The sequence below is a fragment of the Urocitellus parryii genome, chromosome 5 (genome assembly GCF_045843805.1).
Source record: "Urocitellus parryii isolate mUroPar1 chromosome 5, mUroPar1.hap1, whole genome shotgun sequence".
In the NCBI taxonomy this organism is placed as follows: domain Eukaryota; kingdom Metazoa; phylum Chordata; class Mammalia; order Rodentia; family Sciuridae; genus Urocitellus; species Urocitellus parryii.
Genome location: NC_135535.1, coordinates 7,421,940 through 7,437,837, shown reverse-complemented (window position 1 = coordinate 7,437,837; position 15,898 = coordinate 7,421,940). Strand labels below are relative to the sequence as shown.

General features: G+C 49.2%; 2 protein-coding genes across 7 annotated transcripts in view; one reads left to right on the top strand and one right to left on the bottom strand.

Annotated features, from left to right (window-relative positions):
• Aco2 (aconitase 2) overlaps positions 1–872 on the top strand; it is a 44,494-nt gene extending 43,622 nt beyond the window's left edge. The window contains exon 18 of the mRNA XM_026405895.2: positions 355–872. Within this exon, the coding sequence (XP_026261680.2) occupies positions 355–489 (135 nt within the window). The 3' untranslated portion in view covers positions 490–872. The remainder of the gene's footprint in view (positions 1–354) is intronic.
• A 94-nt stretch (positions 873–966) lies between these two features.
• On the bottom strand, positions 967–13,183 carry Polr3h (RNA polymerase III subunit H). Of its 6 annotated transcripts, none has more exons than XM_026405898.2 (6): positions 13,154–13,183; positions 12,866–12,996; positions 10,187–10,283; positions 4,666–4,752; positions 4,152–4,215; positions 967–3,251 (listed from the first exon to the last, which is right to left on the bottom strand). In XM_026405898.2, exons 2-6 carry the CDS (start codon positions 12,974–12,976, stop codon positions 2,612–2,614), a joined length of 999 nt encoding a protein of 332 aa, XP_026261683.1. In that variant the 5' UTR covers positions 12,977–12,996; positions 13,154–13,183; the 3' UTR covers positions 967–2,611. The 6 variants fall into 6 exon arrangements, with proteins under 6 accessions (XP_026261683.1, XP_026261685.1, XP_026261688.1 ...); XM_026405900.2 differs by lacking the exon at positions 13,154–13,183 and having other exon boundaries at positions 967–2,340; positions 3,050–3,251; positions 12,866–13,063; XM_026405903.2 differs by lacking the exons at positions 4,666–4,752; positions 13,154–13,183 and having other exon boundaries at positions 967–2,340; positions 3,050–3,251; positions 12,866–13,063.
• Between the last annotated feature and the right edge of the window lie 2,715 nt (positions 13,184–15,898).

Genomic DNA, 15,898 nt, shown 5'->3' with positions numbered 1-15,898 from the left:
CTGCTGTCCCTGCAGCTCCTCCAAGTGAACTGGAAGGGCCCTTAAGTTCTCTAGGCAAATCCCAGACAGGAAGAGAAGTGCCTTTCCAGAGCCAAGGGTGGAGCCAGCCCAGGCTTCCCCAGTGTGATCCACTGGCCCCAGGACCCCCTTGTGGGTGGCACTGAGGCCCAGATCTGCCTAGGACTTACTTTGCCTATAGGCCTCCAAATCCCTTGGCAACTTCAGGGCCCAAAGCAGCTACCCCAGGCTGGCTTCTCCCTACCTTCCCATTCCTGCCCCAACTCAACCCTGCCAGGGGTCATGTTGCTAGGAACATTTATGGCTCTTTACCTACACCTGCCTCCCCCATTGCAGCCCCTGAAATGCATCATCAAGCACCCCAACGGGACCCAGGAGACCATCCTCCTGAACCATACCTTCAACGAGACGCAGATTGAGTGGTTCCGTGCAGGCAGTGCTCTGAACAGGATGAAGGAGCTGCAGCAGTAAGGAAGGGCCCTGCTCTGCCCCCACCCCTGCCCACGCTGGTGTCATTACAAGTGCAGTTCCACATGCATCGTCAAGGCCACTGGTCCATCCAATCATGGCTTCCTACTCCGGGATGGTGTGACCAGACGTGCTTCCTGCTCTTTCCCACCTCAGCCCACTCAGTGACCCATGGTGGGGGCTTCTTAAAATCAATTTCCAGCCCCCTGCCTTCCCATTTTTAGTTTGGTTCAAATCTTGAGCAGCGCCACATGACTGTATTTATTTTTATGACAACACTCCCCTCTAAAGAAGTTTTTATTCTGCCTGATCATTTGGTGGCTGAAGGATTTTAGAGAACATTTTTTTCTTGCAAGAAAAATAAGAATCCAAATTCATTGACTGTTCCTGCGTGAGTGGTGGTCTCTGCTGTTTGTACCAACTCCAGGGTTCAGGGAAGGCCTTTTTAGCCAATGTCAGTGGACACCCCACAGTCACACCTGGAGCCCAGTTGCTGCTGTGAAGGAGATGTGAGCTGTGGCAGAAAGGCCCTCCCCATCACCACCTGCCCTCCTGCACTTGCACCAGCTATACAGGCATGGCCCTAGATCCCATAGTTTTCCTGGTGGGAAAGAGCCTCTTGGAGAAAGAACCCACCTTCTTCCCTTGGGCACTGATGGCATGGCTGGCATGGTCTTGTTAATCCCTCTAATCACTCTGAGGGATGGCCTGTGTATCTTACAGATAAGGTCATGACTGGAATATGCTATATAATGTTCTGTCCCTTTAGCATGGTGAAAAATAGGGTCCCCCTGAGATTACATAGGCTGACACTGCCCGAGACCTCCACTGGTAACCTGAAGTAAAAAGTCTCCATGGAGGCCCAACACCAGGACAAGACTCAGGTACAAGTGTCCTGGTGTCCACAGCATTGGGAGAAAGGGGCAGGAGGACCTGTCAGAGCCATTCTCCTGCTCAAATCTGGGACATCACTGCACTACATAGCTATACCTGCAATCTGAGTGACAGGCACCAGGACTCCTGCTCTTCTATGGGGGATGATACCTGGGGTCAAGAAAGCCCACAGCCTTCACTTCCTCAACTCAGAGCTGGTTTGGCCAATTTTAGGGGCTTCCTTCTATTTTCCAAATGCAGAGTGGGTGTACTGCCTCTAACTCAGTCAATAACTGGTAGCTTCAGGACCAAAGCAGCTAGCCTAGACTGGCCTCTCTCTACTATGGAGCCAAGCTCAGCCAGCCCAAGGCCCTGCCTGGGGTGGCAGGAATTCCACAATCTGAAAACCCCCACTTTTTGCCATTTGGGGGGAGTTCTTCAAAAGGGATATGGGGTGAGTTAAGGACATGTCCCAGCTTGGCAACTAAGTAGATCATGACATTAGCCATTGAAACAAATCCAGGGAAGGATCTTGATGATCCTTCCCTGCAGATGCTGCCATTACTTTATTAAAATGTTGCTATCACTGAAAATCACAGGATGGGACTGGATAGGGCTGGGGGTGTGGCTCAGTGGTCTCAGTCTTTGCCTAGCATGTGGCAGGCCCTATGTTCCATCATCCCCCAGCACTGCCAAAAAAAAAAAAAAAATCACAGGATGGCAGGACTTCAGGGGTAGCGCTCTGTGGGGAAGATCAGGGCTAGGTCACTGGGGAGGGAGGACATGCTGGCAGCAGTGCTGACCCCTGCCCCTTCTGGTCCTGGGTGACATGGACTCCTCAGCATCTGCTCAGGACCAGCTGCACCACCTTCCCCAGGGCTGAGGTAGGGTCTACTGGATGGGCAAGTTCCCCGTCGAACCCCAGATCTAGTTGCTGGTCCACCACGAGAGAAGGCCCAGGCCAGGCTCACTGATGGATCCCTGCCAGAGAGAGAACAGGTATGTTTCACCACCATTTAGGGCTTAACTACCCTGGAGAGGAGATAACAGGGACCCACCCTCGATTCACAGCAGAACCAGCATAGGCAAAGGAAAGGTGAGGCACACAACAGCCATGGGGCTGTAGTGAAATGAGGATCCACATCCGTGATGGCACAGTGGAGCACGTGGGGCACAGACCCCTCTCCTGCCTCTCCCCTCCTGAGGTCTGTAAGGAGAGTGCTGGTTTGCTGGCCCCAAGGCCTAGGTGGGATCAAGCACCGGTCCTCACCCCCAGGCCCACCCTCCTAAGCCATCTGTAGTCTAGTCCTGCCAGAAAAGCTGACAGTTCATGAGGCCTGGCCTCCAAATATGTACAGAGGGAGCAGCCCCCGGGCCACTCTTCCCTCCTTGGCTTGTTTCTTCCCTGCAGCCCCGGTGGCTTGTGCAGCATGGACCCTTGCAGGCAAGGCACTAATCCTGCCCAACCTCTCCAATATTCCTGGCAACTTTGGCTCCGCTGCCCTAGCCTTGAGAAACAGGGATTTCGATTTTGGGGAGAAGTGGCTGGCCAAGACCACACAAGAGGGGCCTGGTCCCTGACCTGCTGGAGAGCAGGTCCTATAGCAGAACTTCCAGGGAGCCGCCCATCACTGCACACTGGGCTCTCCTGCCTCCCAGTGATTCCTGCTGCACCATCAAAACCTCTCACCACAAGTGTGTATGGAGCCTCCTTCTTTGGCAACTCCTCACTGGAAGATGTGGTCTCCGCAGAGCTGGGCCCTGTAGGAGACGTGTCCACAAAGCTCTCATCCACCACTCGGAAGCGGATCTCCTCACCAGTGTCCATGTACAGGTCGTGTGCTCCCTCCTCCGTCTCATACTCCCACACCCACACCTGTTCTGCTTCATCACTGGGGGCCCAGGGTCAAGGCTACAACCAAGCCGTGAGGAGCACAGAGTTGTGGAGTCCTCCTAAGCACCCACCCCAAGAAAAAACAACCCCAAAGATGACACCACTTTGGCTGAGAAGTCACAGGAAAAGCAGGTGCGACTGGCTGCAGTGTCTGTTTCCAACAGTGAGAAGCAGGAGTTGCTGCTGCCAGGGAAACACTGGGACCACAGCCAGCCCACCTCTCAAAGAGTGACTGAGGCACCTCACACCACTTCTCATCCAAACCTTGTGACAACCCAAGGGGCAGGTAGCTTAAGGGCTTGTCCAGTTCTCAGGAGGATGAGGTGGTTGGGAGGTTACCTGCCTAAAGCCCTACCATTGATGAGAGTAGCAGCCAGGCTGGGTCAGGTGTGATGTCACACCAGGCAGGGCAGCAACCCCACCCCCAACCACGCCCTCCTCTCCTACCCCAGAGCCCACAATGAATCACACTGCCCTCTAGTGGCAGTCCCACCACTGGGCACTGCCTCCTCTACCAGGCCCCATCTGGCCCCTGGCTACAGTTCCTCCAGTGAAGAGTCTCTGATTAGTGACAGCTCCACAGAAACAGACAAGTGCAGCCAGTTGCAGCACTGGGATTGGGACAATAGTGGGCCTGGAGAGGAAGACTTGCACCTAAGTAAAGTGAATCAGAAGAAGAGGGTCCCACAGCCCTATTCTACCATCAGCCTGCTACTTGCAGACAAGGGCACATGGAACTGAGGTCAGGTGGAAAGCAGAGGTGGGTCAGCATACCCAGAGCACAAGGGCTGCAGGGGGACAGCAGTGTCAGGTCACAGGATATGAAGGCCACCAAGCAGGTACCTTCTATTGAAGAGGCCTAACTCCTCTGTGACCCACTTTTACCTTGGAAGGATACAACTTGGCAGGCTGCTGCAGTGACTCTGGGGGAATGAGAATGTCATCAAAGAACCCTAGAGAGACTGGAAGAAACGGAGATGACTGCATGAGACAGGGCCCAAGAAGCCAGCCAGACAATAAGGGGTCTGCATGCTCAACAGGCACATCACTATCCAGTGTGCCCATGGGACTGATGTCACCATGGGATTTAGCCCTTCTCACCTCAGATCCCCATACCTCTGCCTACATCACACACCAGCCTGGGCAAAGCTCTAAGCACCTGGTACCCCAAACCTGAGGTCTGAGTTATGGCCTCATAGTGAAAGCCAATGGCCAACTGAGGTCCTTGCTCAATACCTGAAAGTGGGAGGGAGCTGAGTATTCTTGTGCTTGGCCCTGAAAGCTGAGCAGTCTCCTCCAACAGCACAGGAAGATCTGCTTCCATATCTGAGCACCCCACCCCCCCAACCACATGCACAGCACAGGCTACCTGCCCCCAGCCAGACTCCCCGAGATACTCAGGGTCACCTCACCATGCACTCCCTCTGGGCTGCAGCCCTTGATCTTCCCAATCAAAATCTCATCCAGGAATGGGTGGAACACCACATAGCGAAAATGTACTGAAAATGAAGGCAGCACGTTATTGACCAGCAGGCACAGGAGGACGACCTTGGAGACTGGAGATAACCATGCTCTCCACAATCCCTCCTCACCACCAGCACACTGACCCAGTGGTCAATGTCAAGTCCTCCTGCAAATCCACACCCTTCAGCTGAGCCCAAGAGACCCTCCCTCACCCCCAACAAGGTCATAGCTTGATCCTTTAAGGGACCAGCAGCAGCAGCTGCTCTGGGTCTGTGGGCTGGCTCCCAAATCCATATGATAAGCCACACCTGAGCCCACACTCTGGGCCATGGATGACTCCAAGTCAATTCCAACCTTCCTCCAGGCTCTGCTTTAAATTCTAAAAAGGGCAACTGGCAAAGGAAATCAGGTTTGGAAACAAGTTCCTCTCTCCTGATGACTGTTGAAGTTTGCCCCAGGCACAGCGCTGACCTGGAACAGGATACTAAAAATGCCCTGAACTTAGGGGGTAGAGTGGGTGTGGTGTGACACCCAGCAAACATACCTCTGTGGGTTGTCAAGACTACCTCAGGTGTCCCCAATCTCCTCATCTCAAGAAAAAATACCAGCTATGGTCCATGCCCACATCACTCTGACCCCAGGACCAAGCAGGACCGTCCCCCACATGACCAACACTCAGCTTGGTTTAATGAATCCTCAGATTCTCTACCAGGTGTGCACCAGTTTGGGCATCAGGCTTGTAGAGGCAGACAGCACATAATGGGGTGCCCAGGAAGCTCCAACTTTTTTTTTTTTTTTTTTTTTTGGTACTGGGGATTGAATTCAGGGGAACTCAAACACTGAACCACAACCCCAGCCCTATTTTGTATTTTATTTAGACACAAGGTCTCACTGAGTTGCCTGGTACCTCACTGTGGCTGAGGCTGGCTTTGAACTCACAATCCTCCTGTCTCAGCCTCCCAAGTTGCTGGGATTACAGGCGTGTGGCACTGCACCCGGCTCCAGCCTTTTCTTGTATTTTATTAGAGACAGGATCTCACTGAATTGCTCACGGCATCCCTAAATTGCTGAGACTGGTTTTGAGCTTGAAATCCTCCTGCCTCAGCCACTGGGATTACAGGTGTATGCCACTGCTCCCAGCAAGGGAGTACCATCTTAAACCACATCCAAAAGTCAGAAGCATACAGCCCGAGTGTCCATCTATGGATGAATTGTACACAAATGTGGTGCCCATACACATGGGATTATAAACCCTAAGGAAGAGGGCTGAGGGTGCAACTCACTGAAAAAGCCCCTGCCTTACTTGTGTGATGCCCTGAGTCCATCCCCAGCACCCCTCCCTCACCAAAAAAGGAGAGTTTGGCCTGCATGGTGGCACGTGCCTATAATCCCAGCAGCTCGGGAGGCTGAGGCAGGAAAATTGTGAGTTCATAGTCAGCCTCAGCACTTTAGCAAGGCTCTAAGCAATTTAGCAACACCCTGTCCCTAAATAAAATATAAAAAGGGCTGGAGATGTGGCTCAGTGGTTGAGTACCCCTGGGTTCAACCCCCAGGCTCCAATTAAAAAAAAAAAAAGAAGAAGAAGAAGAGTTTGTTCTTAGTTGTGGGCTTAAGCAAAATTTGTGCAAGAATAAGTAAGGTTGCCTTGGGGTGTAGTAAATTTCTGCAAAAAGGACACTATGATTCTTACTCATGTCATGGTCAAATTCACAGGGCCAGAAAGCAGAATGGGGGTTTCGAGGAACTACAGAATAAGAAGACAGTATTTAATGGGAAGGGAATTTCACCATAGGAAGATGAGAAAGTCTTGGAGGTAGATGGTGGTAACAATAATAATAGCCAGGTATCGTGGCACACACCTATAACCCCAGCAGCTCAGGAGGCTAAGGCAGGAGGATCACAACTTCAAAGTCAGCCTCAGCAACTTAGCAAGACCCTGTCCCAAAATAAAAAATAAAAAGGGGTAGGGATGTAGCTCTGTGGTTAATCCCCCCTGGGTTCAACCCCTGGTTCCAATTTTTTTTTTTTTTTAATTAAAGGGATGGGAATGTAGATCATGGTAAAGCACCCATGGGTTCAATCGCCAGTACTTTGGGGTGGCAGGGGGGAAGACACAATGGGAATATATTTAATATCACTGAACTGTACACACAAAAAAGTTAAATCATTAAATTTTGTTACACACTTTTTATCAAAACAGTGAATAAAAAAGAAAAAGAAAAACCACCAATAAGCAGGCTGCTCAGGGCTAAGTGGACAGAACAGAGCATTAGAAGGGGAGGCCAGGACCCAGGCTTGGCAGGCACCAGGTAGAAGTGCTCTAAGTGATTGTGGATAAGCCTGGCAAGTCAAGGTCAGTGTCTCAAATCATGAAAGCTGAAGTCTTCTGAGTACCCACCACACAGGAAGTTTTGCAGAAGAGTCTACTCGTGTACATTTAATGAGGTATGCACTGTTATACTATTGGAATAGATGGGGAAATGGAGTTTCAGAGAGCTAAAGCAACCTGTCCTAGGTGACAAAATGCAGAAGCACCTAGCAAATGAATATTCCTCAAAGCAGAGGTAAAGGCAGGACCTATCCTGGTGCTATGACCCCCTGCGGCACTTGCTCCACCAGACCAGAGCCTTGTGGGAGGCAGAAAGGGGACAGCACAACTGTGCCTGGAGACAAAAGCCAGCATCAGAATCAAACAGCAACTGACCTCACTACAAAATAGCAACTCCACCTGCATGGTGCTCAGTGGCCCATGAGGAGCTATATTACCAGAGAGTTACCCTACTGCACTCACGGAGAAACCAAAACCAGGAAACGGAATGACCTGCCAATGCCCCCATCCAGGACCAGACCCAGAATTCACATCTAGTCCCTGTGATGTGCCTATCCAGCGCTCAGCGCCGCATATTTGTTTCCGGGTGAAAAATGATGAAGATCAATGGGCAGTCGTACACAGAAACAACCAACCGACCATGCAGAACTTCCCCAAACCAGACTTATATCTGGAAGCTCAGGTACCTAGGGCCACCTGCTTTCTGGACAACCAGAGGTCACTCAGAGCCAGGGCTCAGCTCAGCTCCTTCTCCTGGAAGCAGCCCTGCTGGTGGTTTTCACATCACAGTCTTTGTTTTCTGCTCATGAAAATGCCCCTAGTCCACTCAAAGACAGCCTATTTCTTAGGGCTCCCTATGGAGCACAGTAACATCCACATGAATGAGTTAAGCCCTGGATGCCTGCAAGGGCCCAGGCAGTCCCAGCACATTCTGGAATGCCTGGGCATCCCCATGCTGAGAGGCTGACAAGCAAAGGCTAGGACAGGGCTCCTTGGCCACCGGCTGTGAGAGCATCACAGGGCCCTTAAAACTGCCTCACTTCTGCTCTCAACTCTGATCCATGGTCTGGGCAGGCTGAGAATCTGCATTTCCATCACATGCCCAGGTGACAGCAAGGCTACAGACCCACACTCCAACAAGCTCCACACATCTCCATCAGGACTACACCCCAGGCCCCTCTCCTCCTCTAACCCTGCACTCCCAGATGCACACCCCTTCAATGTGACAGCATTTTCTCCCATCAAGAGGTGGAGTCTCTGGGGCTGGGGTTGTGGCTCAGTGGTAGAGCGCTTGTCTAGCATGCGTGAGGTGCTGGGTTCGACCCCCCAGCACCACATAAAAATAAACAAATAAATAAAGGTATTGTGTCCATCTACAACTAAAAAAAAAAAAAAAAAAAGAGGTGGAGTCTCTCCATCTCTTGCCCAGGGCTTTGGCCACATGACCCTCTGGCCACTGGGATTTAAACAGAGGCTGCAGAAGCGCTTCCTCAGTGAGTTTTGCAACCTTGAAACTGCCAAGCCCAGAGTGGCCTACTGAAAGATGAGACCACAGGAGGACCCAGACCAGCCAGGCTGCCACTAACCAGAACACACAGCCATCCTACATGGCCCAGACCTGGCCAAGCCACCCCAGAAGAACACCACCTAAATGACCCAGAGCATGGAGAAAAGCAATCCAACTGGAGGAGTACATGCTAGGTGCTATGGTCCTGTCCTAGGAGCTCTACCATGTATTAACCCCATCCTCACAGCAGTCCTGGAATATAAAATGTCTCTTTTTTTTTTTTTTTTAAGGGGAGAGAGATTGGAACAATCAATAAAAAAAAAAAAAGGAAAAAAAATAAATTTAGTTCAAAATAGCAAAAAAAAAAAAAGGGGGGGGAGAGAGAGAGAGAGAGAGAGAAAATGAATATCTTTTTTGTAGATGGACACAACACAATGCCTTTATTTTTATGTGGCACGAGAATGGAACCCAGGTCCCGCCCGTGCTAGGCGAGCTCTCTACCGCTGAGCCACAATCCCAGCCCATAAAAATCTCTTAACTGCATTTGGTAGATGAGGAACAAGAAGGACAGAGGTTACATATTCTACTCAGGACACACAGCCAATAAGCAGAGTAGCGATCTGAATCCACAGGCCACGCTTTTTCTTTCTTTCTTTCTTTTCATATTTATTTATTTATTTATTTATTTATTTTAATTGTAGACAGGCATGATACCTTTATTTTATTTACTTAGTCATTTTTATGTGGTGCTGAGGATCGAACCCAGTCCTTGCACGTGCTGGGCGAGTGCTCTACCACTGAGCCACAACTCTGCCGCCCCCACACACTTTTTCTTTTCTTTTTTTCTTTTTTTTGGGGGGGCCATGCTGGTTACTAAACTCAGAGCCCACAGCATGCCAGACACTCAACCATGGAGCCACACCCCCAGCCCTTTTTTCATTTTATTTTGAGACAGAGTCTTACTAAGTTAAGTTGCCCAGACTGGCCTGGAACTCATGTTGCTCCTGTCTCATCTTCATGAATGGCCAGAATTACAGGCCTGTGCCACCATACCCAGCACAGGCCACATTTTCAACAGCTATGTCCTCCTGCTTCTCAAGGTCACCTGCACCGGGTGATGAGCAGCCCCAAGGATGGGTAAAGAGCAGAGCTGGGGAGTAGAAAAGACCCAAAGGGGCACAGATGTGGAGCCCCAATCACAGCTGGAGAGGTCTTGAAAATCACCTAGTTTACCTCCAATTTCTTTTTCTGGTACCAGGGATTGAACTCAGGGGCACTTGATCACAGAGGCACATCCCCAGCCCTATTTTTGAATTTAGAGACAGGGTCTGAGTTGCTTAGCACCTCACTTTTGCTGAGTCTGGCTTTGAATTTGCGATCCTTCTGTCTCAGCCTCCCAAGCCACTGGGATTACAGGCGTGCGCCACCGTGCTGGCGTTACATCCTATTTCTTACAGATGAGAAAACTGAGGCCCAGAGAGGACATGAATCTGCCCACTCTTATGGCATCAACTCTTGACACAGTCAGGAATGGGCCCAGGTCTCCCACCACCTGCAGTTTCTCTATAGCTTGACCTCTTGCTATAGAATTGAGCCCAGGAAATGCAATTCCCTAGGAGGAGAAGGTACCCACCTTTGGTATGTGAAGCGCCATCCCCTGGGAACACATAGGCATCCTCCAGCTTGGTGATATCAAACAGACAGATGCAGAGTCCCACGTTGTACACAACCTGTGTGCATGTGTACACATACACGTGACTATGAAGTCCAGTTCCCCAGGAGTACCTCTGGAGACCCTCATAACCACAAGCAAGTTGAGTATCCTCTTTTAAATGGAAATGAGTTGGGGCTCTGCAGGAGGTAATCAGGGTAGGGAAGCTCAGAAGGACACAGGGCTCTGGAAAGAACAGGCCCCATGGTGACCAGACAGATCCAGCCTCCAATGCCAGCTCTATCATTCATTGTGTGACCCCTAATGCCATCATATTGCCTCTTGGAGCCTGTTTCCCCATCTGCAAAAATGAAATATATATATAGTATTGTTAAATTATACAGAGATTGGAGTGAAGCCCTATCTTAGTGTCTGGCTCAGCCACTGCAAAAACAACCAAGTGAGGATCCCTGGTATTACCAGTGAGGACTGGGGCAGGAATCCTGGCTATACCCACACGTTTCAACATCCCAAAGTTCACGCTGCAGCTTGCAGCCATTGAGTGGTAGAACCACAGCTAACTCTGCTGTGCTCACAATGTGTCAGACACAGGCGGTTGTAGGGAATGTGCTGGCACAGTGACCAGGGGCCAAGACCCTAAGACAGGATAGAACATCCCATGGCCCCAGTCCCACACCACAGTGCTCCAAACAACTTGTCTACTATGTCCAGTATCCACCAACAACACTATAATATCACCTCCTAGTAACAGACCTTGCAGGAGCTGTTCAGGGATTAGCAAGATACTCAGAGAACTGAGCTGTGGGCAGACCTCACTGCCACAAGACTATGAAAGCCAGTGGCTCAGGAGGCAGGTGAGATGCCCTTCAAGGACACTAGGCCTTTTCTGTGTGGCCTCCTCTCAGACGTCCTAGTTCAAATATAGAAAGATTTGTCTCAAAAGGATTACGCCCCAGGGGACCATATTCCCTTCCTATATTTTCACACCTTCTCTCTACCATGTTCATACCTCATTCCTCCACAAATCTTCACCTTCTACCTCACAAAGTAACAGAAACATCCACTAAGGGTTCCGTGAGTTCCCTCCACCACCTAAACACTCCCAGATCTGTACACTGCCATCCTTTCATCTCAACTTATTTTGAAGGAATCTTCCTCCTGTCTAAAGTCAACCAGTCTTCCTCTGGCTCTTTCCCAGCCCATCACCTCCTGCTGCTCTACCCATGAAGACTGAAACTCTGACTGTGAAATCGTATGGGGATGCAGGCCTATCCATCTTCCAGCCCACGCTCCTCTCACCCTTCCCAAACCTACTAGCTTCCTCCATGTCCTTCCACAGGGCCTTTGCACATGCTGATTCCTCTGCCTACACAGCTCTTCTCTATGCCTGGCCTACTCCCAACTCAAAAACAAATCCTCCAGTTGGCTCCTCCTCACCATCACATATCCTCACAATCAGATGGCTCAAATGCCACCTCCTCAATAAAGCCACCTATCCCTCTCATTCCAGGTGAAGTTCCTTTGTTCCACAAGTGTGTGAATACCTGTTCTTCATGATATTTATATCAACTCATCCTCATATACTTAACTGCGGGGGTCCTCCTTAATCATTTCTGCTTTTCTCACCATAATCAATAATTATGGAGCATTTACTCTGCCAAGCTCTGGCTAAGTGTGGAGATACTGCAAGGAAAAAAACAGACAGGTCCCTGTCCTCATGGAAAGGAAAAACAAAATGCACTCAACAAATAAACAAAAAACAAGAATGTAACAGAGGAAAGAAAAAAGCAAGGTGTAGTGGCATGCCTGGAATCCCAGCAGCTCAGCAGACCAGTTCAAAGTTAGCTTCAACAACTAGCAAGGCTTTAAGCAACTCAAGGAGACCTTCTCTAAATAGAATATAAAAAAATACTGGGGGGCTTAGGATGTGGTTCAAGCATAGTGCGCTCGCCTGGCATGCGTGCGGCCCGGGTTCGATCCTCAGCTCCACATACAAACAAAGAAGTTGTGTCCACCAAAAACTAAAAAAATAAATATTAAAAATTCTCTCTCTTTAAAAAAAAAAAAAAAAGATACTGGGGATGTGGCTCAGTGGTTAAGCATCCCAGGGTTCGATCCCTGGTACAAAAAAAAAAAAGAGTTAAAAGGAAAGATAATGATGACACTGGACCACTGGGCAGAGGGCAAGCACAGAAGGATAGGAAGGCCGCTCAGGAGCTAGCACTGAGGCAAACAGGCATGGCACATAGAAGGTGTGCAAACATGTCACAGGAATAAATGGATAAATCTCCTGACAGTGAATTCCATGCCACTAGAACTCTCCATCTTCACAAAAAATAACAAATGGTAGGTAGAAGAGCATTGTTCTCATTTTGTAATAGAAACTGAGGCCCAGAGCGAGTGACTTGCCCAAGATCGCAAAGTGATTTAGAAGTGTGGAACCCAGCACTTATCTGTTACAAAACCCTTTAAAAGTCCATTTTCTCTTCTGATCCTCTCCTCAATCCTTGTGAGATTCGGAATATCCCCATCCCGTTTCCAAGCGGCGGCAAGGAGGTCCTGAGACATTCAGCTACTTGCCCAGGGACAAGGCTGGGCATGACCGTGACCAGGTCTGCAGGGGGCGGGGCCGGGCGGTACCTTGTTGGCCAATTTCTTGTTCAGCTCCTCGGCAATAGAGTCGTTGAGCTTCCTCTCAAACTGCCACGGGGGGATTCGCACGGTGTCCACCATCTCCACCAGGACGAACATCCCGGCCTGCGCCTGGAGCTCTGGGAACCGGAGAGCAGGTCACGCACCAGGGTCAGGTGTGTGGGGACCCTCAGCCTTACGGTCCCGTCTCAGTTGCTGAGACCCCCCCCCGCCCCCGCCGCCCTGCCACAAATCCGCGCCACGCGCCGCCACCACGCACAGCGAACCCGCACCCACCCGCCCGGGTGTTGCCAGACTGTGCGCGAGATTCCGAATTCCGTCACTTCCGAAGAGACGACCAATAAGAAGGCTCCGCCCGCCCCCTGTCGCGGGGCGGAGCTACTACAGGCTCTTGAGGGGGCGGGGCCTGGAGATGGACGAGGCGGGGCCTCACTCAGCTGCGGAGCGGTCACCCCGGGGCGGAGCGCTTTCCGGTTGCTAGGCGACCTGCAAGCTCTCCAGGCCCGTGAGTGGCGCTCCTGGACTGGACTGCAGTACCTTCCTTCCAGGTCTCTAGCGGTCCTTTCAAATCACAAACATCATGCTGAAAACCCTTCCGTACTCTTGAGTTGTATTCGGGGAGTTGCCGAGAAAGGGGCACTAGGAACTTTACTGGGACCAAAGAAATGTTCTGGGTCTTCTTTTAGGTGGTGGTAACCATGATGAATACAATTGCCAAAACTCAGCGAACCCAACACTTAAGATCTTTGCATTTAGGGCTGGGGTTGTGGCTCAGTGGCACAGCCCTTGCCTCTCACATGTGAGGCATTGGGTTTGATTCTCAGCACCACATAAAAATAAACAAAGTAAAGATATTGTGTACATGTATAACAAAAAAGTTTTTTAAAGTCTCCTAATATTAATAATAAGATCTTCTCATTTAGCCTGGCGCGGTGGCGCACACCTGTGATATCCCAGCAGCTCGGGAGGCTGAGGCAGGAGGATCACGAGTTCAATGGTCTAATGCTCCTGAGTTCAATCCCCGGTAGTCACCCCACCCCCCGGAAAAAAATAAATAAATAAAACTTTGCATTTAATGGGAGACAGACTATACCTAAATTTAAAACTAATAGGAGTGGGGGCTGGGATTGTGGCTCAGCGGTAGAGCGCTCACCTAGCATGGGCGGGTTCGATTCTCAGCACCACATAAAAAAAGGAAGGAAGGAAGGAAGGGAGGGAGGGAGGGAGGGAGAGAGAGAGAGAGAGAGAGAGAGAGAGAGAGAGAGAGAGAGAGAGAGAAAGGAAGAAAGAAAGAAAGAAAGAAAGAAAGAAAGAAAGAAAGAAAGAAAGAAAGAAAGAAAGAAAGAAAGAAAGAAAGAAAGAAAGAAAAAGAAAGAGAGAAAGATTGATTCTCTCTCTCTTAAAAAAAAAATGCAGAGGATGTAGCTCGGTAATAAAGTGCTTGCCTAGCATGTTTAAGTCCCTAGGTTCTATCCTCATTACTGCGTAAATAAATAAATGCTAATAAATTGGGACAAAATAAAACCTACAAGACTTATCAGGACCTGTCTCAAAAATAAAAAGGTCTGAGGATGGAGGTCAGTGTAGAGGGTCAAAAACAAAAACAAACAAACACACACACTCACACACACACACACACACACACACACACACACACAAAACCTCAGTAGCATTCCATTGAATTAAGAATAAGTCCAGGGCTGAGGATATAGCTCATGGAAAGAGTGCTTGCCTCACATGCACAAGGCCCTGGGTTCAATCTCCAGCACCACAACTCAGGAAGCTGGGGTGGGAGATGGTGAGTTTGGGGGCAGCTTGGGCAACTTAGCAAAACTCTCTTTAAATATAAAAACTAAAAAGGGCTAGGGATATACCTCAAAGCCCAATTTCCCTGGGCTTGGGGTTGTGGCTCAGAGGTAGAGCGCTGTATGCGTGAGGCTCTGGGTTCGATCCTTAGTACCACATAAAAATAAAATAAAGGGCTGGGATGTGGCTCAGCGGTAGCGCGCTCGCCTGGCATGCGTGCGGCCCGGGTTCGATCCCCAGCACCATATACCAACAAAGATGTTGTGTCCGCTGAGAACTAAAAAATTAATATTAAAAATTCTCTCTCTCTCTCCTCTCTCACTCTCTCTTTAAAAAAAAAATAAAAAATAAAAATAAAAATAAAAATAAATAAAATAAAGATATTGTGTCCACCCATAACTAAAAAATAAATATTAAAAATATATATCTTTGGGAATACTTGAAAAGACAATTTCCATCAATGAATTTGCTGATTTCCCAAGCATAGAGATCTCTCAATGAGACTGGCTGCAGTGCTACTGAATATGGCTTTCACTACATCTATATTTTGTTTGTAGGTTGGTCTGCTTCTACTAGGATTTGAACTACTTGAAGACAAGAATAAATGCTATTTCGGTTCTTTTTATTTCCACAATCCCTTAACATAATCCCTAGGAGGCATTCAATAAAGTACGTAGATTAATACTAATTCTTTCTCTCAGATATCTCATTTGCTGCTTCTTTATTTCTTTCTCACTGCTACTGCTTTGGTTCAGGCCTTCTCATTGCTGGAACTTAGAACACACCCCACTCTGACCTCAGTCTTTTCTGCAAATAATTGCCACACTATCACAAAAGCCTTCCCACCAGGAATCTCTTTTTCCCACACAGATATGGAACTAGCTGGTGGGTGGTACATGCCTGTAATTGCAATGATTCAGGAGGCTGAAACAGGAGGATCTCAAGTTCAAAACCAGCCTCAGCAACTTATTGAGGACCTAAGCAACTTAGCAGAGCCCTGTCTCAAAATAAAAAATAAAAAGAGGTGGGGAATTAGCTCAGTGGTAATGTGCCCCTAGGTTCAATCCCCAGTACATCCCCCAAAAAAGAACTCTAATGAACCCAGCATTCCTCTTTAGCATCATCTCCCTCTGAACTCAGGGAATAGGGAACCTCCATTGCCATCGATGAAGCAACCCATCTCCAGCCTCAATCACTACTTTTTTTTTTTTTTTA